The sequence below is a fragment of the Cygnus olor genome, chromosome 23 (genome assembly GCF_009769625.2).
Source record: "Cygnus olor isolate bCygOlo1 chromosome 23, bCygOlo1.pri.v2, whole genome shotgun sequence".
NCBI lineage: Eukaryota > Metazoa > Chordata > Aves > Anseriformes > Anatidae > Cygnus > Cygnus olor.
The window spans coordinates 5,793,542-5,816,992 of record NC_049191.1 but is presented as its reverse complement, the minus strand read 5'-3'; the positions used below and the strand labels follow the sequence as shown (position 1 = coordinate 5,816,992).

The 23,451-nt window shown below is 44.8% G+C and overlaps 1 protein-coding gene and 1 non-coding gene across 40 annotated transcripts in view; both read left to right on the top strand.

Moving 5' to 3' along the window:
- Nucleotides 1–23,451, top strand: part of PUM1 (pumilio RNA binding family member 1) — a 71,864-nt gene that overhangs the window by 43,195 nt on the left and 5,218 nt on the right. For 16 of the 39 annotated variants that reach the window (XM_040535362.1, XM_040535370.1, XM_040535367.1 and 13 more), the window contains 11 exons: nt 2,866–3,017; nt 6,177–6,315; nt 7,882–8,025; nt 8,975–9,271; nt 11,056–11,292; nt 16,403–16,670; nt 17,166–17,295; nt 18,055–18,189; nt 19,618–19,755; nt 21,453–21,578; nt 22,492–22,613. In XM_040535362.1, coding sequence (XP_040391296.1) covers nt 2,866–3,017; nt 6,177–6,315; nt 7,882–8,025; nt 8,975–9,271; nt 11,056–11,292; nt 16,403–16,670; nt 17,166–17,295; nt 18,055–18,189; nt 19,618–19,755; nt 21,453–21,578; nt 22,492–22,613 — 1,888 coding nt within the window. The remainder of the gene's footprint in view (nt 1–2,865; nt 3,018–6,176; nt 6,316–7,881; nt 8,026–8,974; nt 9,272–11,055; nt 11,293–16,402; nt 16,671–17,165; nt 17,296–18,054; nt 18,190–19,617; nt 19,756–21,452; nt 21,579–22,491; nt 22,614–23,451) is intronic. The other 23 variants (XM_040535360.1, XM_040535357.1, XM_040535356.1 and 20 more) reach the window with 3 other exon arrangements.
- LOC121059072 lies at nt 1,192–1,272 on the top strand. Its single transcript, XR_005814428.1, has one exon. It is a non-coding gene; the product is annotated as a small nucleolar RNA SNORD103/SNORD85 (small nucleolar RNA).

Here is a 23,451-nt window from a genome sequence, read left to right as displayed (position 1 = left end):
GATTCTGCCAATTAAGATTCGATCATTATGGCAGCTTTTTCATGATTGTAAGGCTGTCAGCCCTGTGATAACACTCTTTTCTTCTCAACAATAGCAGCGCTTAAAAGAAGAGCAAATTTGAATAGAGGGAAGGGCTTCCTAGACCTAGGAGAATAGCTCGTGAGTTTAAACTTTGGGGAAGATGCTGCTGTCTTTAGGAAGTGTTGTGAAATTGCCTTCTGTCACTTGAGAGAGATGTTGACAACAAAAAAGAAATTTCGCCTTTAGATTTTCCCTCTAAGTTGGGAAATGTTGATTCCTTCTGAGGCGATTTGTTACAGGTAGAAAAGCGTTTCTGTTCTTTGTAGAAAAGCGGATGCTGGAATAACCTGCACGCAGGAAAAACAGTGCTCCTAGACTGAAGGTAGAGTCTGTTCGGATGTGTCCGGGCCGGGCTTCTCAAGCTTGGGTTTCTTGGAAGCCTCGTTCACTTGGTGCTGAGCTGTGTCCCTTGCAGAGCCAGCCTGGAGCTGGTAACGGGTGTGGTTGCATGCACATACCGCCTGGGACCGGGCTTTGGGGAGCACGTGCAGCTGGCTCTTCCCCAGCTGCCTTGGGCACGGGGTCGTGCAAGGGTGCCTCTCCTGGTCCGGATCAGTGCTGGCCCCAGAGGGTTTGCATGGGGCTGCACCAGAGCCTTGGAGTTGAGCTGTTCCTCCCTCCCTCCCTAAAAAGACACCGCTCCTTGGATGTCCGCGGTTGCCCTACTGTTAATTCTGAAGCCATCAGCCCACAAGCTGTAAATATCTGATGAAGTTGCTGTTTGCAGCCTCGCGTTTTCAGACATGGGGCACCTGAGGCTCTGTAGCCGGGTGCTCGCTGGGTCCTTACCCGGGGCAGGAAGCCTGGCACGTCTGGTGCAGTTCTGCAGAGAGCAGGTATGGCTTCTGCTTAAAGCGACTGGAGTGGGGAGGCTGAGAGTAAAAGGGGAAAAACTGCCCCGAACACACTTACGTATGGTTTTCCTGGTGTTTCCTGGAAGGAATGTTTGTGGGTATCTGTGGCCAGTAAGTGAGACGCAGTAGTGGGAAAGTTTGATTGCAAAGGCACTGAATGGCTTTTATTTTCTCCTGTGTGTATGTGTATCGTTAATAAGTGTAAAAGCAGGTGTAACATCTCCTGAAGTAAAGAAACACTCCGTGTTTTTGTAGGTCTGGCGATGATGACACACTTGCCCTCACTGAGAACGTTGTTCAGTAATGAGAGCCTCACCGAGTTCTCGGCTGAGCCAGACTTGCAGGAATACCTGGAGCTCTTTTAAGCCTAGCTACCTGCAGACTTCAAAGGATTTGTCTCCTCTCCTTTTAAACACCCAAGGCTTTTGCAGATCTGATGAGCAATCTCTAACTAGGAGGAAAAAAAAATAATCTAGACGATGCTTGCTTGGTAATTAAAACCGAGATTAAAATAACCCAGAGAGCTGCCCAAATTTTGCTTAGGTAAAATGTATCACAGCAACTTCCCACTAGCCCAAGGACAAAGGCAAACCAGTTCCCTGCATGTAATGGAGCACTTAGAACTGTTTTCCCTCGAAACCCTAGTGTTTGGCATCTGATCTATGGTATCTGAATACAAGCAGGTTATAATCCATCGATTAACTACGTGTCTAGAACTGCTCAGGTCAAGAAGGGCAGGGCTGTTGGGGTTAAATCTGTTCTCCTTCGTGGTGTCGTAGTGACTTGTGAGACACAACTAACAGTCATACTGAAATGACTTAGAACTCTATTGCTAACTCTCTTAAAATAGTTTTTTACTTTATCTAAGAACGAGCGTGGTTCAAATTCACTAAATACTTGTTTATCTACAGTGTTGAACATGTGGCACTACCTTAAAAAGGCTCCCCTGCTGTAAGGTGCTTTTACTGTGGGGAAAGAAGCTACACAGCTCATGGGATAGGTGTTGCGCTTGAAAAGCTGAGGAAATGCTTCTGCTCTTCTGCTGACCTTTCCAAAAGATACAGAACAGGCATATTAAAAATATTATTCGATTCGCATAGGTGTTATTTGGTGGGAGGGACCTCGCTGGTCAGCGCCAAGGACTCGTTTCTTCTGCCATGTTACGCAGTTCTTCACCAGCCAGAATTGTTTAAGGATATGTTCTGCTGTTCTATTATCACAAAATTAAGTGTACAATGTCCTGAGGCTTGATAACTTTTGAAGATTCATCCTGTTTTACGTTTTCTCTGTTTTCCAAGATTATTATTATTATTTTTTTAAAGTCTCTTAAATGTAGCCAGCAGTTCAAGGTGGAAAGATACAGGATCTTCTGGGCTCTTTTATGGCTATTTGTGAATGCAAGGTAGGACTTGGTGGCTAGAAGAATGACATTTTAGACACTTGTGAATTGATGCTATCTGGCTACGAAGAGGGATTTTTTAAAAATTTATTTCTTGGAGATCTAATGACCGATGTTATTGAGCCGTGAGTGTCAGCTGAGATCAGGAGAGACTTGCACGTCTCTGTTGTGCTTAAACAAGTTTCCTTCTCTTTCTTGTTAGAGGTTTAAAAAAAAGTTTTGGTGCTTCACTATATAATTAGGGTTCAACAATAAAAATGTGGAATTTCAGCAGGATCACTGGCAGCAGAATTGAACTTCATCCAATAAGGTAAAAGTGAGCAAAGCTGAAATTTCAGGTCTGACTTGTAAGCTTTCTTAAAATGAATTATACAAATGGCAGAATGCCTTCGTATTTGCAAAGGATTTAAAGCAGATCGCCTTGAAATAGGATTTGTTAAACCAAGCATGATGTGCAGGTATTTCTGGTGACCGTTTGCTGTGTGACGGTTGTGACACTACAGAAGCTCACTGATTCACTTGGTGTTTTAGGCCCCGCGGTTGTCCCTCACCAGTACTATGGAGTTACGCCCTGGGGAGTTTATCCTGCCAGTCTCTTCCAGCAGCAAGCTGCTGCAGCTGCCGCTGCAACTAATTCAGCAAATCAGCAGACCACTCAGCAGACCCAGCAGGGCCAGCAACAGGTAAGTGCTTGGATGCTTTTGCACGTGAAGACATTCACAGCCATTTATTGGCAGACACGTTGGTGTAAACGTATGCCGTTGGTGTGCGAGCAGAAGTCATCACCGTACAATCGGTTTTCATGTTGAAGGCCCTGGAGAGGATGAAAATGCACGTCAAATACTAGCTGTCAGTAGGTGGTGTGCTCTCATCTTCAGGATGATGCTTCTTCCTTCAAGACTAGATTTATAAGGGTGAAAATAACAGCAAAATGAATTAGTTTGGTATCTGTGCGAGGACTTGGAAACAAAAGTTGTGTGAAAAGAAAACACTGAACTTGCTATTTTTATAAGGCTAAGCCTACAGCTGTTATGCTTTAGTCACACAAAAATAGAATTTAACACCTAAAAGGACAAAATTAAGGATTTTTTGTGTGTGATCCGTTGTTACCCTATAAGTATGTTAGAGTTGAGTATTGAGGTAGGTGTGTGTTGTTTAAATGGCATTTACATTTCACAAAAACAGGCAATGAAGGGCTCATGCTGGGAGCTGATGAGGGGACACTCCTGCTTATATGCTTTATGAATGGTGTGGTTGGTGGGGTTTGCACCATCCAACTGTTCTGTCTTAATCTCTTGGCAGTGGCAGAATATTGGCTTACACAGCTTGTATATTTTCCAACAGAAGAGTAAAAGAACACGTTTTTGTAATTTCTTGTCCATTTTTGTTCTGAACTAGAAAAATCAACCTAGGTAAATCCTAATTTTTACCGAGTAAATCTTAATTTCAGTTAAGTAAAATAAGCATTTTAAATGTCTGGTATTTAATCATAGTTGTAACTCTGCAGATGACACATGAATTTAGCAACTTCTGGAGGAAAAGGTGGAAAATCAGACTGCTATGAGAATACAGAACAATTGTATATATAAATATGAAAAGCTGAATTACTCTTTAATAAGAGAGAATTGTATGGGAGTGTAAATCATAGAACTATGGAATCATGGAATATCTCAGTTGGAAGGGACCCGCAAGAAGCATCGAGTCCAACTCCTGGGTCCCCAAAGGACCACCCCCCCAAAAAAAATAGTCAAGTTGCTGTTTATATTGGCACTAAAAAACCCCAAACTTTCACACTAAATCAATGGTAAAAGTGTAATTACTGTTACTAAAGCTTTGTAGTCAACCCAAGTGCTAAAGGCTTAGAGGCACTGTACTGTTGTTGCGTTGGGCTGTGCTCCCATTAGACGCACTCAGATATATTCCACTTCTCCCCTTTCACGCCAAAGGAGGGTCTGCAGGGCAGGTGTCAGGAGCTGGACGGGGCTCCTGTTACTTGGCTGCCTCTGCTGCCCAGCTGGCTGGTGGTTGGTTAAACCACTGGCCCTCCTGGAGCTGGCTTTACACAGTGTTATCAGCTGCTGTCCCACGGTAGTTCCTGCTTGGAAACAAAATGGATTCATTATCCGACAGAAAAGCGAGGAGACTGCTTCGTAGTAACACAGAGCCTTCGTTTCTGGCGCTTGTACTTTGGAGATTTCAGCACTTGGAGAAGATAGCAATTGGTAACTGCATTTATTAGCTTCTGCTTCAAAACAAAAAAAAATAAAGCAAAAAAGCAGTTGTGTAGTATTATGAGGCCTTTTCAGCTAATAAAAGCAGTGATGTTTTCACACCAATGATTCTGGACCAGTGACCAGAAGGAGAACACTTTGCTCCTGACAAAGTTAATCATCAAACTTCCCCACCTGGCAGGTCACTGACAGGAGCGCATTGAGCAGCCCTTCTGCACACATCCATGCACCCAGGTAAATGGAGTTAAGAGTGTGGCACATTTATGCTTTGGCATTCAGACTGGGGGCCTTTCCCCTTTAAATAGGTATGTGCTAAGAGAGCTTCTGCAAAGGCTTAAGCTATTAAAACAATACATATCAGTCATCAGTAGCCTTCATGATATTTTTCATTACTTCATAGCCACAGAGCAGGCGTGAGTGGGGATTGTGTGTGTTGTTTTTAATGCAGGCCTTCCCTCTATAAGAAGATAAGTGGGTATTTTTGGATGGGATTCTTCAAAGAAGTGCTGAGGCGCATGTTTTAGAAACCTAGAATGATGATTATGGACAGTTGATTTGTGATGCTTACGACATCGTGCACAGGGGGGCATATTTATAAAAATGCCAGCGTTTCACTTCTGCAGCACGTCGTCCATCACACGCGTTCTGCAGGGTGCCTGTGCGCTGTGCCTGCTTACCCAGAGCTGCAGCTCGTTTCCAGCCTAGGAATTCTCCCAGGCTAAGAGTTCACGTTCAGGCTTTGACAGCGAGAGCTGACTCTGGGATGTCTCCAAATCTATTAGCTTCAGTATCCTCTCCCAGCCTCTGTGCACAGAGTAATTTTTCCTTTTAATAACTTTATCTGGTAACACGTGTGATGTTAATTTTTGCAACAAGACGTGCTGAGTACCAAAGGACAGCTTTTTTAATAAGCTGACCTCGCAAGTGGGTGCAGACTCTTGCATCACCACTGAGTAAAAGGCTTTTGCAAACAAAGCCTGTCGCAGGTAATTACAGGAAAGGTCAGTTTGCCATTTTCCCTTCTGAGAGCAACATGTGCTTCAACCACAAGAGCTACATACACAAAGACTGTGTGATCTCTGGTCATTATTTCCAGTGAGTAAGTGTCGTGTCACTGGGTCACCGTTCCCTATGGTGGCTGGAAAAACCCATGTCACCTCGTGTCACCAGCCCACAGCTCCGAAGTCAGGCTTTTAAGGTTTCTGCTCAAGTGGGCTTTCAGCAGAGCTTTTCTGGCAGAGACCGAATGTTATCTGTAACGGGGCAGAGGCTCGCAGACGCTTCTGACAGAGGATGAGTGTTGGAGGTATGTCAAGAAATGAAAAAGGTCAGAAGATGAAGCTTTTCCAGCTTATGCTCAGGAAGCCTGAAAAAGGGTGTGTTACTTAAATCGGGTCCTATGCAGTTACCCATGGTGATAATGTTAAAACGTTTTGATGGAGAAGGCAGGTTTTTTCCAAGTAAAGGGAAGGGGTTACTAGTTGTGACATTGCTGCTGCTGCGTGCAAGGACTTTAAGTAGGTTGCTGCTGGTGTTCTGCAAGTGCCCGGTTATCGTGGCTTACTCCTGGGGCTCGAACTAAACAGGCTGATTTTTCTCTGTTTTCTCCAGGTTCTCCGTGGAGGAGCCAGTCAGCGTCCTTTGACCCCAAATCAGAACCAGCAGGGACAGCAGACCGATCCGCTGGTGGCTGCTGCAGCCGTCAACTCTGCCCTTGCCTTTGGCCAAGGGCTGGCAGCAGGGATGCCAGGTAGGGAGCCCGAGGGGGCTGTGACTTCTCCAGTGCCCAGCGAGATCCGAGAAAATTACATTTTGAGTCTCTGCATGGTGTCATGTTTGCCTGGCGCTCAGCAGTGTTTTGTTTTTATTACAGTATTTGTAGGTTTTAATCTGTGGGTATCCGAGGCGTTTTGGAGAGGCTGTTAGATGGGAGCAGAACTACCTGTGCCGCAGTTAAGTTAAAGCAGGGTTCAGGTCCCCGTGCCACAGATGAAACGAATGTTATCAACTGGATTGCTGTACTGGCGCATTAGCTGCTTGCCTACCCAAAAGAATTGATGGCTCCTGTTGAAAGTTGTGTTCAGGTTTTTCTGTGGCTCATCCTAGCTTATGTGATCTTTATTTTAAGACCGCCGAGACACCTTAGTGCTGTTCATTAGCCTTGTCTCTCCAGCCCTGTCGGGTGTTCGACTTTAACAGAATAAGGACTTCCCCTTCGTAATTTCTTCCAGACAAATATGAGTGGCTTAAAAAAAGAAAAGAGAAAGAGACAAAGGCAGGGGTTTGTTATAATTTATTGTTCTGCAAGAGAGAAGCTGGCATATAAGCCTTAGCTCTGATCCGTGAGGCTGTACAAATGCTAAGACATCGGTTACACAGAATGTGGTTGTAATGACCAAGGGCATACGTAAGTATTTTTTGAATAATGTGCAAGTATGTCCTGTTGGTCAAATGCAATCAAACAGGATGATTTTGGCCTCAGATCTCCCCTCTAGAAGCGTCATATAGTTGCTTCATGGTTTTGTATTTTTTTTATGGTTTAGGAAGAATGTTGCCATGTTAAGTTACAAAGCCAGTAGTAGCATATGTGCTTTCAAGTAATCTGTGAATTTTCTTAAATCTGCATTACTGGGGTGCTGGGGGCTGTAGTTTCAGAACAAGTATTCACAGAACAATTTCTGCTTTGTGACCTCACTTAGGCTCACTTAGAAAGTTTATATGTAATCTGTAGCTGGGTACCTAAATTAATAGTTGTACTCTATAGAAAGTCTGCTGCTGTGTGTGTTACCAGCATATTTAAGAGTATTCATAAATATTGAAGGATGCTTTATTATAAATAGGTATCTTCAAAAAACGCACCTTAGATAAGTTTGGTGTCTTGTTTGCACGTGTGCACACAGAGCCACTCCAACATACAGTGGGAGAGTTGGAAGTGCGGTGTGCTCACATATGTGACAAGTGCCAGCACAGGCTGTACTTGTCAGGGGAAAGAAATAGTGCTGTAGTATTTTAAGACTTTTTTTTCTCTGGATAACTGAATTTACACAGAGGATAATGTTAGCGTAGTAGTTTCAGGGGAAAAAATCTTCCCTAACTGAAAGACTTACTAAGGTAGAAATGGAGGTATGAAAGTTGTGGAATAATACAGGATGTAACTGTTAATTAAACAATCGTGCTTAACAAGAATCAAAACTCTTGTTCTTTCTCTTTTATCTGTTGTGATCTTCCTTTAAAAATGCTTCTAAACAGTCACTGTTAGATGGTAGATGTGTGCTGTGCCGCTTGTTACTGAGCTCTGTGCTGTGCCTTCCCCCAGGTTACCCGGTGCTGGCTCCTGCCGCGTACTACGACCAAACGGGTGCTCTCGTGGTGAACGCAGGAGCCAGGAATGGCCTGGGGGCCCCTGTGCGTCTCGTGGCCCCCGCGCCGGTCATCATCAGCTCCTCTGCAGCGCAAGCAGGTGAGTCCCAGTCCGGCCAGGTGAAAATCTGCTCCTGCCTCGACCTGCGGGGAGCGGGAGCGAACCCCCCGCGCTCTGCTGGCGATGATGATTCACTTGCCCTCACTGAGATCCAATGCAGGGATTGTTGCTGAGAACTTCCTCTGGACTCACTGTGGGCTGAGCCTCAAGAAATCCCCCTGAGAGGTAGCGTAGCTTAAACTGTGTTATTTTGCAGGGTTTCGTGACAGTTATTTAAATTGGTCTGCTGGCATCCAGTTTCCCACATAATGAAAGGCTTTAGCCCGTGTGGAACTCCCAGATGATCACCTTACTTGCATAAAATGTTATGTGCCTGGTCTTTGCCATGAGTTGTGTTGGATTTTATTAGGGTTCTTTTGGGAGTTCAAGGCTTTAAAAGGAATTTTTCAGCAGGAATCTGTGTGTGTAAGCAGTCCTTGCCAGTGCTGGTAACAGATTATGAAACGGGCTTTTTAATTGTTTCCTTGTAGCTCTTATTTTGCTTTTTCTTTAGAACTGGCTGGAAAACAAAAGTATTTGGTTTTGATGTCCTTAACATTGCAGGATTGGGTTTCATGCACCAAAGGACAATTCTGATTATTTCAAAACTTGTTTCTTGATTAGATATTACTGTGTGTGTGGCTGAATTGATTTGAATCTCAGTTTTTAGGAGAAAAGGAACTTTTTTTGATCTATGTAGCTGTAATAATACCAACAGCAGTAATAACAACTTTGCACTGTTGTTGTTTGGTGTCTCTGTGCAGGACTTGTGGAGCATAGGTGTAAAGTACAGAGATGTTTACAGATTTTTGATGTGAAAGGGAAGTTTTCTTGCTGAGGGGGAAGAAAAAAATCTATGGGAAATAAAAGGATCCTGCTGAGGTTTAACTTCCAAAATGGATACAGAAACATATTTTTCAAACTCTGCTTGCTGTTACTTTCTCTACAGCAGTTGCAGCAGCTGCAGCTTCGGCCAATGGTGCAGCTGGTGGCCTGGCAGGAACAACAAACGGACCATTTCGCCCTCTGGGAACGCAGCAGCCTCAGCCCCAGCCGCAGCAGCAGCCTACCAACAACCTGGCCTCCAGCTCGTTTTATGGCAACAACTCTCTCAGCAGCAATTCCCAGAGCAGCTCCCTCTTTTCTCAGGGCTCTGCCCAGCCTGCCAACACCTCCCTGGGGTTTGGGAGCAGCAGCTCTCTTGGTGCCACGCTGGGGTCGGCGCTGGGAGGCTTTGGAACAGCAGGTAGGAGCTGCAGCTTCTTCACAGGGAACTGCTTTGGCTTTAAAAATGGGCAGTCCAGTCTGCTGAAACTTCTAGTAGCTAATATGGTGGCAAGTTCATTCCTTTGCTGTATGCGTTTGGTGCATTATCAGACATCCCCTTGTAGCTACAGATGAAGTTGTTAAACAGCCTTGGGTTGCCTTGCCTTTACTTGCATGCGCGCGGTGGAGATACTGGACTGACAGGAATGGGCTCTGGAAGGGTAACTGTCTGTGTGCTAGCTCTTACCTCAGAGTAATGGCTAAGTAACTTGCTTTTTGTAATCTAAAGACGTTTTTTTATTTGAGGTGGTTTCTATGCTTTGTTCTGGTCATTATTTCTGTCATACACCCAAAAACCAGTCACTTTTTGTGGTTGCAAGAAATATTATACACATCATTTCTTTGTTCAGATTTGTTCTGATTTGTTTGTTAGCCAGTTGGAGACAGATTTTTCAGAATAAAACCAACCCAGAAAGATGTCTATGGGTTGGGTTTTTTTCCTTTTTTTTTAATTCCTTCAAGTAGCACAATTGGTTTAATTGCTGCTTAGTCTTAGAGGTAGTAATTATGTCCTGAACTTTCCTGCTTTCATCCATCTGAAGGGCAAGTTAAAACATGTCTTTTGAACCTGGTCCATCAGAAAAGAGACAGTGTCACTGCATCAAGTCACAATTTTAAATAAATTTATCCTATATATTTTTCTTAATCCCAGCCTGAAAACGTGAACCATCTTGGATCGAGTAAATACAGTATTCACTACTTCCATTCCAGTTTATTCAACTGATTAATTCAATGGCTAGTTTGCCCAAAGCCAAGATGCACAAACTGGTTTTCCCTCAATCCATGAATGAAGTGTGAGGCTGTTGCTTCTAGAAATCATTTACAGTCATGAAAAAAAAAAGATTAATTCATTAAAATAGTTATCAATTCCAGTATTTATTAAACCAGATTTTAATGCAAAAATGACTTTTTTCCTCAAGTAGACAGTGTTTTTAAAGAGGTTTTTATTTGGCTAGCAAGTAAACTCTTCAAAAATGTGAGTTTTGTGTTTAACTTGAATTCTGATTACCATCTCAATAAAGCTTGATGCAAATGAGTAAAAAAGAAATGACTCTTCAGCTCTTTTTTAATACAGTGAAAGGTGAGAATAAGGATTCCAAGTAAACATACAAGAAACTGTATGTGATCTTAAACATAAATAGACAAAATCTCTTGTTGGATTTGTTTGAGCTCTAACGGCCAAAGGATAGGTATGAGGCACTGCTTGCAGGGAGATGTACTACCTTATGTTGTACTAAGCGATATGTGTAGGGAAGAAGCCCTTTGAAGTACACAAACCTTTCTTCTGAGGGTTCAGAAGCGAAATGCAAGTGGTTGTGCCCAAAGCCAAAACGCTCGCTGTTGTTTCTCATTCTGTCGCTTCCTTTAGGTAGATTGTGTCTTCTTGATCTTTTGGCTTTTAGGTTTTCGGGGCTGGTTTTGTGGAAGTGTTCTCTCAGTATGAAAACTCTTAAACCATACAAGACAGACAGGATTCAAGCTAATTATTTAAATCGATTTCTGCTTGATCATTAGCAAACGTGACTTTAATAAATGCATTTCGTATGGGCGCATACCCCACCTGTAGGAGAAAAACAGCCTGGTGCAGTGGCGTTGTTAATAGGTGCCGGTCTGTTTTTGCCTGTTTTGCACGCCTCTCCAGCTCTCCGGCTGTCTCGGGCACCTTGTTGTCTTCACTCACTTCTGCTCTTGTCCTCCTTCCAGTTGCTAACTCCAACACTGGCAGCGGCTCCCGCCGAGACTCCCTCACAGGGAGCAGTGACCTGTACAAGAGGACATCCAGCAGTTTGACACCCATAGGACACAGTTTTTATAATGGCCTTGGGTTTTCCTCGTCTCCTGGACCTGTGGGTATGCCTCTGCCCAGCCAAGGACCTGGCCACTCTCAGACTCCACCACCTTCCTTATCCTCACATGGATCTTCTTCAAGTCTAAACCTGGGTAAGAGCCCCAGGGCCGCTGTCCCAGCACGGCACGTTGCTGCTGGTCTGCTCTCCTGTCGGGCGGAGGCACGAACACCCCCGCTGCTGGGTGGGTGAGATGCTTGTGGTCTGGTCGCTGCGCTTAGTCCTGCGAGAGGTTCCCTGATTTTGCAGAAGTAGGTGAAACACTGAAGCAGGAGCTGTTGTACCTGCGTTAGGCGTCGGTGCCTCTGAGTAGCTGAGCTGTCGAACAGGAAGGTACACGCACTGCCCGCTTGTTTCCTCGTCTCTAAATTCAGGATAACACAAGTGCTTTAAAAACATTTTTTTTTGCATATATCTCAGTACCAGCTCCAGTTGCTTGTTATCCTTGGGTTGAATAGATACGTAGGGCTGATCCTTAAACTTGTCACATGTTTTAAATTATCCATTAAGCATTCAGTAATTAACGAGCTTAGGATACAGTTTCTTTTAACCAAAATAGGTAACATTATCAGGAGCGATACTCAAGTTTTAGCTGAGGATTTTGTGAGTTTGCTTTTGAGAAATTCCCATCAGTGTGCCCGTATCAAAAGCACCCTAGTGCATGGCAGAGGCTTTCTTAATTTTGGTAAAGTACATTACTTTATGCAAGTGACATCTTCCGTTTGAAATTTCAGTAGGTCCAGAACCTCCTATATACAATCAAGTAAGTCTTTCAGAATAAATAAAGGATATATTAAATAATAAAGCAGTGCTCATCTGAGCTTCCTGAAGTGTTCATTCCAGGGCCTCATAAACAAAAAAGATGGGTTATTCTTTGCCTTTGCACCAAATAATTTAGCATTTGTTTAAAAAATTACTTTTTGTTTGTCGAGCATCAGTCTGGAGTTGGGTTATCAGAACGCTTTCTAGATGCATACGCACGCCATTACTCATCAGATATATTTGTTTACCACAAGCGTATGTGTTCAGTGTTGATGCTGGCTAAAAGTTTGCATGAAATAGTAATAAATACGATTTTTGAGATCAGTTTTAGATTTACCATCTCTTTTTGTTCAGAGCTTTAATAGAATTTGAAGGGCTTTTAGCTTTATTTATGCAGCTGTACAGTCCTTAAGCTGACAGTTAAATAGCTACAATAAATTAATGCCGAAGACTAACCAGATTCAGATTCTGGCACTAGGAAAAGTCTGTTGCCCCTGCAGGCAAACAAAAGAATGAATCTTAAAAACTGGATCAGAGAAAGGTTAATCTGTTCCAAGAACAAACACTGGGAAGAAAGGAGAGTTCCCACTTACAGAAATGGCCTGTGCCCCAGAGCAGTGAGCGCGGGTCTTCCCGGTTTGACAAAATGCTCCTCTCCTTGTAGCCACGGGTCCTCTCTGGCTGACTTCATGCTTGGGAGCTATTGCGAGAGAGAGCTCATAGCTCTGTGTGGTTTTTACCTGGAAATCTGTGAAAGTTCATTTTATTAAGGTTATCTTTCACCCGTAGCATAAGACATGTTATAGCGGTGAATGTGATCACCATTTCCTTTGGTTTTAAAGTAAGTTTTAATGCTATAAAAACAGCACAGGCACTACTTCTTCCTTACAAGAAGCTTGAGGCAGGCTCCTCTTTTGTCTTGGAGTGATACCAAAAGTCGTTGGTGATGGAGGCTGAGGAGAGTTTCTGATTATCTAAAAATGAAAGGACAGATGGGAACACGCAAACATGGTGTTTGCAGGAAGGGAAATGAGGGCAGCCAGGTTTAGAACAGTCCTAGCGCTGTGTCGTGGGGGGAGACGACGTGGGGGAGCCCTTTGATTTCAGGGTTACACGGTGAGATAAGTTGGCGTTAAATCCCGCTCGCCATCAGCGGGTGTACAATTAAATGCCATGTAAGCCGTGGATTTGCCTTTGTCATGTCTCATGGATGTGAAAGTCGATCGTTCGTTGGGCTTGTGTGCTGTGTGGAAGTAGTAATGATTCAGCTCCTGCTCCTCTGGCTTTCTGAAGGCTCTTAGCTGTGAAAAACGGTGTGTGTGCGTCGCGTTAGGTGTTTTCTGGTGTTGTAAAGTGACCTTGTGAAATGGCTGGGCAATTGCAAGTACCTGAAATAGCCGTGCAGCCAGTTCTTGTGAGAAGAACTGCTGGAGGAGGAAGGCTGAGCTAAATGCATGCTTTAAGCTCAAAGGTGTGTGCACCACGTGCAGCTAAGATAAAACAGCTGTCGGTAAGTACACGCTTAGGGGCTCTGAGGGCAGCAGGGCCCCTCTTCTTTCCTGGTACCGATCAAAATTCAGAAACACCACGTACGTTATTTTAAAAAAATGAATTATTTATTTTTGGCCAGGTTACAGCTCCCATCAGTTCACGTAGTCAGTCCCAGCAGCAGTTCTGTCGCTGACGACCAGGGGCGGTGGGTGGCACGGGCAGGGGACGCCGGGGGTGCCCCAGGGGCTGCTGGCTCCTGCGCTTCCCAGTGGGACCTGCCTGGTGCTGAGCTGCAGGGCGGCCTGGCCCTCTTCTCTGCCGGCCGTCTTAGAGCTGTCTCTTTGTCTTCCTGTTTTCCACTGCTCTGCCCCTGTGCACGCAGGCAACTCCCATGTTTCTGAGCAGTTCGAGGGTCCTGCAAATGTCCAGTGGAAGCTTGCTTAGGAAGTGCTTTGTCTTTCCTAGGCTGCTTAGGAAGCAAAGCAGCTTTTGTGTTTCTTCCCCTGTGTGTTTTATTTTTTTGACTCATCCTTCTGTTGTCATTTTTTCCCTGAAATCAGTAGTTCTTTTAATTTAACGTCTGTCTTAAGCGTCCCAGCAAGCACTGGGAAGATGACTTAGCGTTTGAAAATAGGAAACAGTTGTTAGGGCCACAGCGGGACTCCGAGCATCTCCTCTGCATTGGAGTCCTGGGATAAAGTCTGTGCACATTGCGCTCCCCAGATAAAGATTTCTCCTTATATATCCCAGACACTTTGAAGACAATCCGGTCTTCCCCTGTCAGTCTGTTCAGAGACGACCGTGCCACAGCTGTCACTGCACAGCCCCGTGTCCTGGCTTGCTGTCAGAGGTGGGGGCGGTGCTCAGCATGGGCGGCCTGGTGGTAGCATGCCCGGGAGGATGGCTGCAGGCAGCTTGCAGACCTGCTTTGGAGGTTTGCTGTGGCTGAGGACACAGGAGAAACCGTCAGTGCCAACATCTTGCAGGGAGCATCTCTGTTCTTTGGGATTTTGTCCCTCTCTTCTAGCTTGGTGGCCCCACAAGCCTCAGCAGCGCTGCTTCCAGCCTGTGCGTGCTGCTCTCGAAGAGGAGCTGTTTCTCTGCAGTAGCTGGTAAAATCACGTGAGCCTCCTTTGCCCATCTCCTCGCACTTCCAGTTGGCATAGAGGAGCCTGAGCTTCTCTGGGATTTCTGCCCTTGGGTGGTGACAGATGGGTTTCAGAAGCACTTGCTTTGTTATGAACCCTGCCCGCCCCCCAGTTTCTAATTCCCAGTATGGCAGTGACCCTTACGGGGAGACCTTCGGTCAGCATCTCCGTCAGGAGGAGACAGAACTTCAGTGCCTGAATTGGAATCTCCAAAACGATCTGAAGTCCTTACTTGGCAAATGTCTGACCGCAAAGGTTTCGCCTGTGCCGGTGAGGCTTTCCCTCTGAATTCAGACACGCGGCGTAGATGGTAACGGGGTGCTGAACCCTTGCCTTTTACAGCCGTTTGCAGGAGCTGGTCAGGATACAGCTTTTGGTTTTAGCGTGTCAGTGCCGTGACTCTCACCTGCTCCAGGCTTCTGAAAAACAAATGCTAACTCCGAGTGCTTTGGATGCAGTGCAGGACGCCAGTACCCCACGGCTCGGCTTGTTGCTGATTCCGTGTTACCTTGGGTATCCCGGGCCTCCCAGCGGCAAGGAATTTGTGTCACTTCAGAGCCCTGGCTCAAAGAGGAAGGCAGGTGGAGGAACCGATGGCCACGCCGTTGGCAAGGCAGCCCAAGGAGGAGGGGAAGAGGAAGTTCTCCGGTCGCTTTCTCCTTGAGAAAGCCAAGGTTTGGCACCAGCTCGGGAGACGTCAGAACATGCTTGCCCAGCTCAGAGACAGGGAAACTTAATTAGCCCCTTGTCAGATACTTAGTTCTCACCTAGCTCTTCCTGCGTGCAGGCTTCCTCGAGGCATTGTTGGCGGAGGAATGCAGTTCACTCCTTTTTAAAAATTTTCAAATCCTTTTTTGACCCTGCCATTCGCATGGCTGCCAGGAGGAGGTCTGTTCTTGTGGACAGACCTACAGCCCTTTGCCTTGGAGGTCTTCCTTCTCTTCCTTGGCAAAGATTCCTTGTGGACTTTTTCAGGTGACTTGCCTTGCTGTCTCTTGTTGGTCTGTCAGGTGGCAGGTCCCCAGGCCAGAAGAATATTTTTCTGGGGCGAACTCGGTTCCTCTTGGGAAAAATCCCGCTCGCCCAAGTAGCTTGCGGCCTTTGGCCAGCAGAGGGATCCCGAGCCCTGCGAGAAAGGGAAGAGTCCTGTGCCGTACTGCTGCTGCACGCTTAGAAATCATGGGCAGGGAAACGGCATGTAAAGGTTTAGCTGGTTCCTATCAACACTCAGTCTGCTGACTATATGAATATTCCCCATCCGTATCACTGGGTAACAAAGTGCTCTCAATATGGATGAAAATCTTTAGGGCAATGTGAAAGCACAGGATTTTTTTTTTGTGGTCTTCATTGCTTTTATTTTTTTTTTACTTGTACTGAATAGTGATTTTCTTTAATCTCTAAAATTTTTGTTCTTGCTTCTTGCTGCCTTTTTGTCGTTTGATTTCATCTGAATTCTGTCCCCACCACCAGTGCGCTTCTGTTCAACTCAGTCCTTCGCACAGCAGTGAAGGGTAGGCTGTGTGAGGGAGGGTGGGGGATAAAGCAATTAGAAACTTCAAGTTAGCAAAAAGATCCAAGCAGTGGGATTGACACTTGTCAGTTTTAGGCACTTTGAACACAGAGCGAGGAACAGCAATTGTTACAGCCTGTTCCGTGCTGAAATCTTTAGCTCAACCAATCTCGGTGGAAGAAGAGTAATTGGAAGTAAAACGGCACACAGAGGTTGTGCGTGCCTCTTGTAAACTACTTCCTTGGCCGCTTTATTTCATCTCTTGAACCCCCCCTTATTTTTATGACTTGCAGGAGGGCTCACGAACGGCAGTGGCCGCTACATCTCTGCTGCTCCTGGAGCTGAAGCCAAGTACCGCAGCGCAAGCAGTGCCTCCAGCCTCTTCAGCCCCAGCAGTACGCTGTTCCCTTCGTCTCGCTTGCGCTATGGGATGTCTGACGTTATGCCCTCTGGCCGGAGCAGGCTGCTCGAAGACTTCCGCAATAACCGGTACCCCAACTTACAGCTGAGGGAGATTGCTGGGCACATCATGGAGTTCTCCCAGGATCAGCATGGATCCAGGTGGGATTGAAAACGTTGTGCTGTGGGGAGCTTTTGGGACAGCTGCTCTTTGATTTGGCATAGCTGGCAGTTTGTGTCACGTCCTGAAGCAAAGGAAAAGGAGGTGTAAAGAGGGAAAGGGGGTGTGAAGAGACAAAGCCAAGTAGTGTAACACTCAGACTTTCCTTTTTATAGGCTGGGGACAAGTCCTGGTAGCATGACTCCCCTCTCCAAAGATAGGCTTGCTTGCTTCAAAATTTGCCTGGTTGCAAGACCTTGCTGTATTACCCTGTTATGATTTGCTTTGCTTAAGATTTTGGGATACAGATGACACGTAGACATAGGTCTTGTGACTGCCACCACCCAAGATTTCAGATCCCTGTGATACAGGGCACCTGTGATCTAAAGATCTCTGCTCTGTAAGAGCTCAGTATGGGAGCCTTGTGAATGGAGTTGTCTTGATCAGTGCTTTGAGGGCACGTGTGCCAGTGGCATCATACCAACCTTATTTTTCAGGTTTATTCAGCTGAAACTGGAGCGTGCTACCCCAGCAGAACGCCAGCTTGTGTTCAACGAGATCCTCCAGGCAGCTTATCAGTTGATGGTCGATGTATTTGGAAATTATGTTATCCAGAAGTTCTTTGAAGTAAGTCTTCATTCCCTTCTTTGCAACAACTATTCTTCCTGCTGTCCTGAGGCACGGTATGAGCTCTTAGAAGCCTTGCCGTTTGGCTAAGAGGATGGATGTCTGTCAGCACTGATGTCATCTCATCCCCACATGCTGCTGCATCATTCCTGGTGGGGTGACTGAAATGGGGGACTCAGAAATTCTTCTGATGAGTAAATCCTTGCTTTGAGAGGTGCAAAAGGTGTAGGAATAAATAACAGTGTATCCAGGAGATTTAGAGCCAAGATGACTTCATTTTCCCCTTTCCAAGGATGCTGTGCTGAGCTGTCAGTACTCATGTATTTAGAAACACAACCAACAGCATTCACTGAAACAAAATGTGTATTTCTGTACAAGGAAGGTGAGCAGACATCCATCTTTTTCTTGAAACTGGCCTGTTCCTTCTACACTAAGCCTTGGTTATTTACTTATTTTGAATCCTATAACTTCCTAGCAAGCGCCAATCTCAGGGGTTGCCGCATTAGCAAACTGGCACCTCACCCTGCTGGTTGTAGCACCTTTGACTCTGGAATTTGTTTCAAACGTGTCAGGCATGTCAGAGACAGAACAGACATCTCTCTTGTGCCTCTTGAGATCCGTTGAGCTGTGGCTGGTGTCTTTTTCAGTAGGTAGAGTGTTTCTTGTTTAACACTTCGGCATGACAGGACGGGAGGGCTGCTGTGCTGCTTGGCCACGTGAGGGTTTTGTGTCTGTAGTGATTGGTTTTAATCTTTCCAGTTCGGCAGCCTGGAGCAGAAGTTGGCCTTGGCAGAACGTATCCGTGGGCATGTTCTGTCCCTGGCTTTGCAGATGTACGGCTGTAGGGTGATCCAGAAGGCCCTTGAGTTTATTCCCCCAGACCAGCAGGTAATTGTAAGTTTCAATTTTAACTTTTCTTCTTGATGTTTAATGTTCCTTGCTGTTTGGTGACCTGGACTGCAAACTTCTGTTACTCTTGTTCTTGTTTGTGGCTGGTGTTCTTTTGGTTTGGTTTATGGTATGTTTGTTGTGTTGTGTGGTTGGTAAGTGTGTGATGTTGTTCTTGGGTCTTGTTGTCATCTCTTTGTCCCACTGAACACTTAATGGTGTCGGTTCTCTGTTAATTCCCTCCAGTCAGGTTATGTAGGCTGGCTGAGGGGGAAATTGTGAATAATAGTGAATAAGGAGATATTTTAAGTCCCTTGAAGTAAGCAGTGTCAGAGTTCTACCGTTATTATTCACTGAGATATTGCTGCTTTGATATGTGGGTCAATATTCTGCTTTCCCGCAGAGCGAGGAGAATGAGGAGCCCCTGGTTCCTGCTGAGCCAGGCCTGGCATAGGGAAAGGTGGAGAATAGCCTAAATTCTAGTGAAAGCTCATTAATAAAGCTGTTCCTCTAGGATTTCATTAGCAATGAATTAAGATGAAAAATATGCTATGCAAGCTAGCTAATAAAGGCGTTAGGAATCACAATAGAAGAAACTTAATGTGGGTTATTAAGTTAAAAAGCTGAAACGGGATTTAGAAATGCGTGTTGCCTTCAGGTCGAGCCCGAGCTCACCTGTTGCCTTAGCAATACCTGTGGCTTTGGGTAACAGTGAAAGTGTGGCGGCACAAACTGTGGCACTGCTGGTCCAAGGATTTGCTGATGTCTTCTTCTAGAAAGCTGTCTTGCGAGTGTTCTGTGTTCCTAAAACGCCCGTTTTTGTAGCAGTAGAAAAAGTCAGTTGTCCAGTTTCATAGTGTTGTTAAATTACTGAAGTGCCATCCGCCCTTTTCCGGTTGTGAAGCTTTCAGCCTGTGTGTTTGTTACATTAGTCACATCTACAACTTCGCTGCTCCATTTCCTTAATTACCGTGTAATATTAGCCTGCATTTGTAAAATACCAGCAAGTTTTTATCCCAGTGCTGACTCCATTTGAGTGGTGCGAAGCTGATATCTGGGAAGTTTGTGAAGTTTGGACATCTCAGATTTCTTTCTTTATGAGGGGAGCAGACGAGGGAATGAGGGATGCAAAGAAAAGTTGTGTATTGGGGGAAAAAATCTTAAATTTAATATTTGCACAAGGGTGTCCTCTTAAAGTGAATGAAGTAAGTGTTTCATCTTCTTGTAATAGTATTTTTCTAGATGGTTTCTGTAGCACAGCAGGCTTCATCTCAGCTCTCAGCCACTGGAAAGCTTCACTGAGATAACCCAAATACATCGGTGCATCCTTCATGCCTTTCGTGTTCTTTTACCACGTGTAGCAGTGAAAGCTTTGCATTTGTCAGCCGTGAGTCCTGGTGGTGCTTTCTGTTTGTCTTTCTCTCCTCCTAATAGAATGAGATGGTACGGGAGTTGGACGGCCATGTCCTGAAGTGTGTGAAAGACCAGAACGGTAACCACGTGGTGCAGAAGTGTATCGAGTGCGTGCAGCCTCAGTCCCTGCAGTTCATCATTGATGCGTTTAAGGGGCAGGTAAGTTCTTAACCAAGATCTAAGTCTCATCGTTTGTGTTCTTATGTTGCTTTGAATAGCACAATAGTGACCGTAACTCATTCAAATCTTTGGGAATTTAAATTTTAGCAAGCATTGGGTGAAAGTGTTATGCAGCAGTGTGAGTGAGCCTGGGAACTCTTCGATCACGTGTCTGCTTGTCATTTTCATGCAGGTGTATCACAGCAAAGCAGCCTTGCAAAAATCTGTACTCCTGGAACATCTAATATTTTTGATGGGGGAAAAACAAGTCTGTTATTAATCCACCCTCATAGTAAAGGTGGTGAGCAGAGTGTTTTGTGGTGGGTGTAGTAAATTTTCATTAAGATCCTCTCTGTGAGGGTGGATTATCAGGCTGCTGTTTCCCAAGGGTCCCAGACCAGGGGCAAAACAAGAGTTTCATCTAGCAAAGGGCAGTTACTTGTTTTATTCCATTTTTCTTTTTTTTTTTTCTTTCTTGGTTTTCCCTCGTGAATTGATGTTCTGGGTATTAATGTGTAGCTGCCTTTATTCTGGTTGTAGTTGGCTTGCCTTCCATTACAAAAGTGCTGTTCTGGGTGTTTCCAGCTTCAGCTTAATTGGCTTTGGTGGGGGACTTTGAAGTACTGAGGGTTTTGCCACAGGGATGTGAGGATAGCCTGGGGTTATTGTAGCAGGAACCAGGCTTTATTAGTTTAGCCGCTCCTGGAACAGCTGTGGTAGTGTGGACTTGCTTGGCTGTGTCAAAACACGCAGGGCTCTGGCTGGAAACTTGCTCAGCAAATCTGCTGGCTAACCTTTAGTTCTGGACCTTCGAGGAGGGAGTAAGGCAAGGCAGAAATACATCTGGGAACTTGGCTTATGGCACTGCAATTTCTTTGACTGGCTGTCCCAGTTTCATCTGAACTTTCATGTGCAAGATTAAACTTATCACCTCAAGAATATTTTTTGGTGGTTAATTACACTTAAAAGTCCTGTTTTCCTGCACGGTATATTCAAAATGGTTATTAAAAATTTGTAGACTGTCTATTTGAGTTCAGTGCTTGGATTTGCTATGTTTTTTTAATTTATTTTAAGCAAGCAGATAGGACTTCATGCTTTAGAAAGAAAATTGCGCAGCAATAATAAAACGAATAAGGTGTTCTTACCGACAGATTTGATAATCCTCTAGAAATGAGCAAGAAGATTCCTTGTTGTCGCTTCTGCTAAGCGCAGTTAAGGCTTTTAAACAAATCTGGGTACTTGAGGAAAATCCTTGTGTGAGCATTTTTAACCTTTCCGTTTCATACTGTATGTTCATTACATAGCTATAATTAGGTAACCGGCAAACCGTGTGCTGGATTTATTCCTCTGAAACTGTTTTAACACCGCTTCCAATAACGCTTGGCTGTCCAAGTGTTCTTTGTATTAATCAAGACGCTTAACTGCTTGTGTTCCTGTTTCATGATGGAGAAGCTGAAGCACGGGTAGGGACGTGATGTGCCTGGGGTCACCCAGGCAGTCCTGGGGCAGCGAGACGTATCCAGCTTCGGTTTACGTTATGTGGAGCTGCGGTGCTGCACGCAGAGTTCTGGAGCTGGCATTCCCTACCGTGCCCAGGAAAAACCGCCGCGCGTTCATTTAATTCAGAAAGGTTTTCAGGACCCACAAAGACTAACAGATGTGTTGCTGCCTGTGCTTGCCTGTCCCTTTGAACGCAGGTTTTTGCGTTGTCTACACACCCATATGGCTGTCGTGTGATTCAGAGGATCCTGGAGCACTGTCTTCCTGAGCAGACTCTTCCCATCTTGGAGGAACTGCACCAACACACTGAGCAGCTTGTGCAGGTCAGTCTGAGGGGATGTGGGGGCTGTGAGATTTGTGGTTGCTGCTTTGTATTAGGAAAGCTAACAGCACATTTGGGACTGCAGCTGTGGTGTTGCTGGGGCTGTGTGAACGTAGGAATTCCGTTCCTGAGGAGGGATGGAAGGGAACATGGCAGGCAAGAAACTCATTGTCACCAATTGTTCTGGCTACGTGCAAATATCCAGCAGGTATCAAAGTTGGAGTTGGATCCTGTTCAGAAGGGGTTCTTAAAATGTGTTTTTATGCACATCCCTTCCTGCCTGCCTTTCCTCTTCTTTGCAGTCCTTCTGAGAACCCTTTTTTTCTTTAGGGTTCATGCATTGGGGCATGGTGGATCTAACATCAAACAAACCTGTCCTGTGTGCTCATACATAGCATGTGGATAGTGGGAAGAGGTTGGGCATGGAGGTGAGGCATCCAAGGCCTGCCTCTGGTATTAGAGTGAAAAAACATGTATCTCGTGGTCTGAATAGAGACACTTTTAGAATATGAACATAGATAAGAACAGTATCTTGTAGCTAGAACAAAGAAAAATTGAAATGAGCAGAGTATTGGCATTTCATGGTAAAGGAAATTGTTTTGAGCTTTATAATCAGGACAAAGATGTAGTATTTTACCTCCTGGTGAAAATCTATTACACTTAAAAGTCCTGTTTTCCTGCACGGTATATTCAAAATGGTTATTAAAAATTTGTAGACTGTCTATTTGAGTTCAGTGCTTGGATTTGCTATGTTTCTGTAGAAGTATAAAGTATTTGTATGATTTAAACAGTAGATGTTTTAATTAGTGTTTAGTCCAAGTTTGTAAGACTTAATTAACGCACATTGGGAACTAGCTTGGTATTAATGGTTCCTGTCCAGATTTCGTCACACGCTTCTGCTATCTCTCAAACAGGATCAGTATGGGAACTATGTTATCCAGCATGTACTAGAACATGGTCGGCCTGAGGATAAGAGCAAGATTGTAGCAGAAATTAGAGGCAACGTGCTCGTGTTGAGTCAACATAAATTTGCTAGGTATGAATTTGTTTCTTAAAGTCTCCATGCCCCGTGGGAGTATGGATGTGTGCTAGAGTTGCAAAAGTTAGAGGTGGGGTGTAGGTAGGTGAAAGGAGTTGATAAATAACTTTCTGTTTAACAGCAGAATGCTATTTATAACTGTTTAAAAGTGGGATGAGTGACCTGCAAGGTAAGTTTTACTTGTAATGAAGGAGGATGAAGAGGTGAAAGAGCAGTTCAACTCAGGCTCCTGAACTTGACCATCAGTTTGTGTGGTGTGTGTTTTGTTTTTTTAAGTGGTCACTATCCCTTGGATGATAACATTTTAAGAGCGTTTCAATACCTCTGGAAGGTTGTGTCAAGCCACAAGGGAGCTTAGGAAATCATTGTAGCAAGAGTTCTTTTTCATCCTGCTTTCCTTATGCAACGCCTTGTGGTCCTTTCTGAGATACGTGCCTGAGGATATCCTCGTAGGGAAGCTGAAGCAGTCTGAGGATGTTAGACCAGGTGCTACAGAGCTAGTCTTGGGTAGAAGCAAAATTCAGGTACCTTAATGGATGTAAAAACTAAGTAATGCTTCCCACATCTGTGAATTCCTTTCGTGTGTGTTTCTGTCCATTTGAACATGAAGACTGATGTCTTCAAAGGCGTAATATACCTCCCTCTTTGCGTTGGGTAACATAGTGCTTTAATACTTACGGACACAAGGGAAGTACAACATTAACAAGAATTAGAAGAGTGCGGTCTGAATGCTGCTATTTCAGCCTCTTTCTCCCTGACTTGCCTTGCTCTTTTTTCTAACCTTCTTTCCAGATGGAGTGTTAATTAGTGTATGATGTCCCCCAAGCTGAGCGCT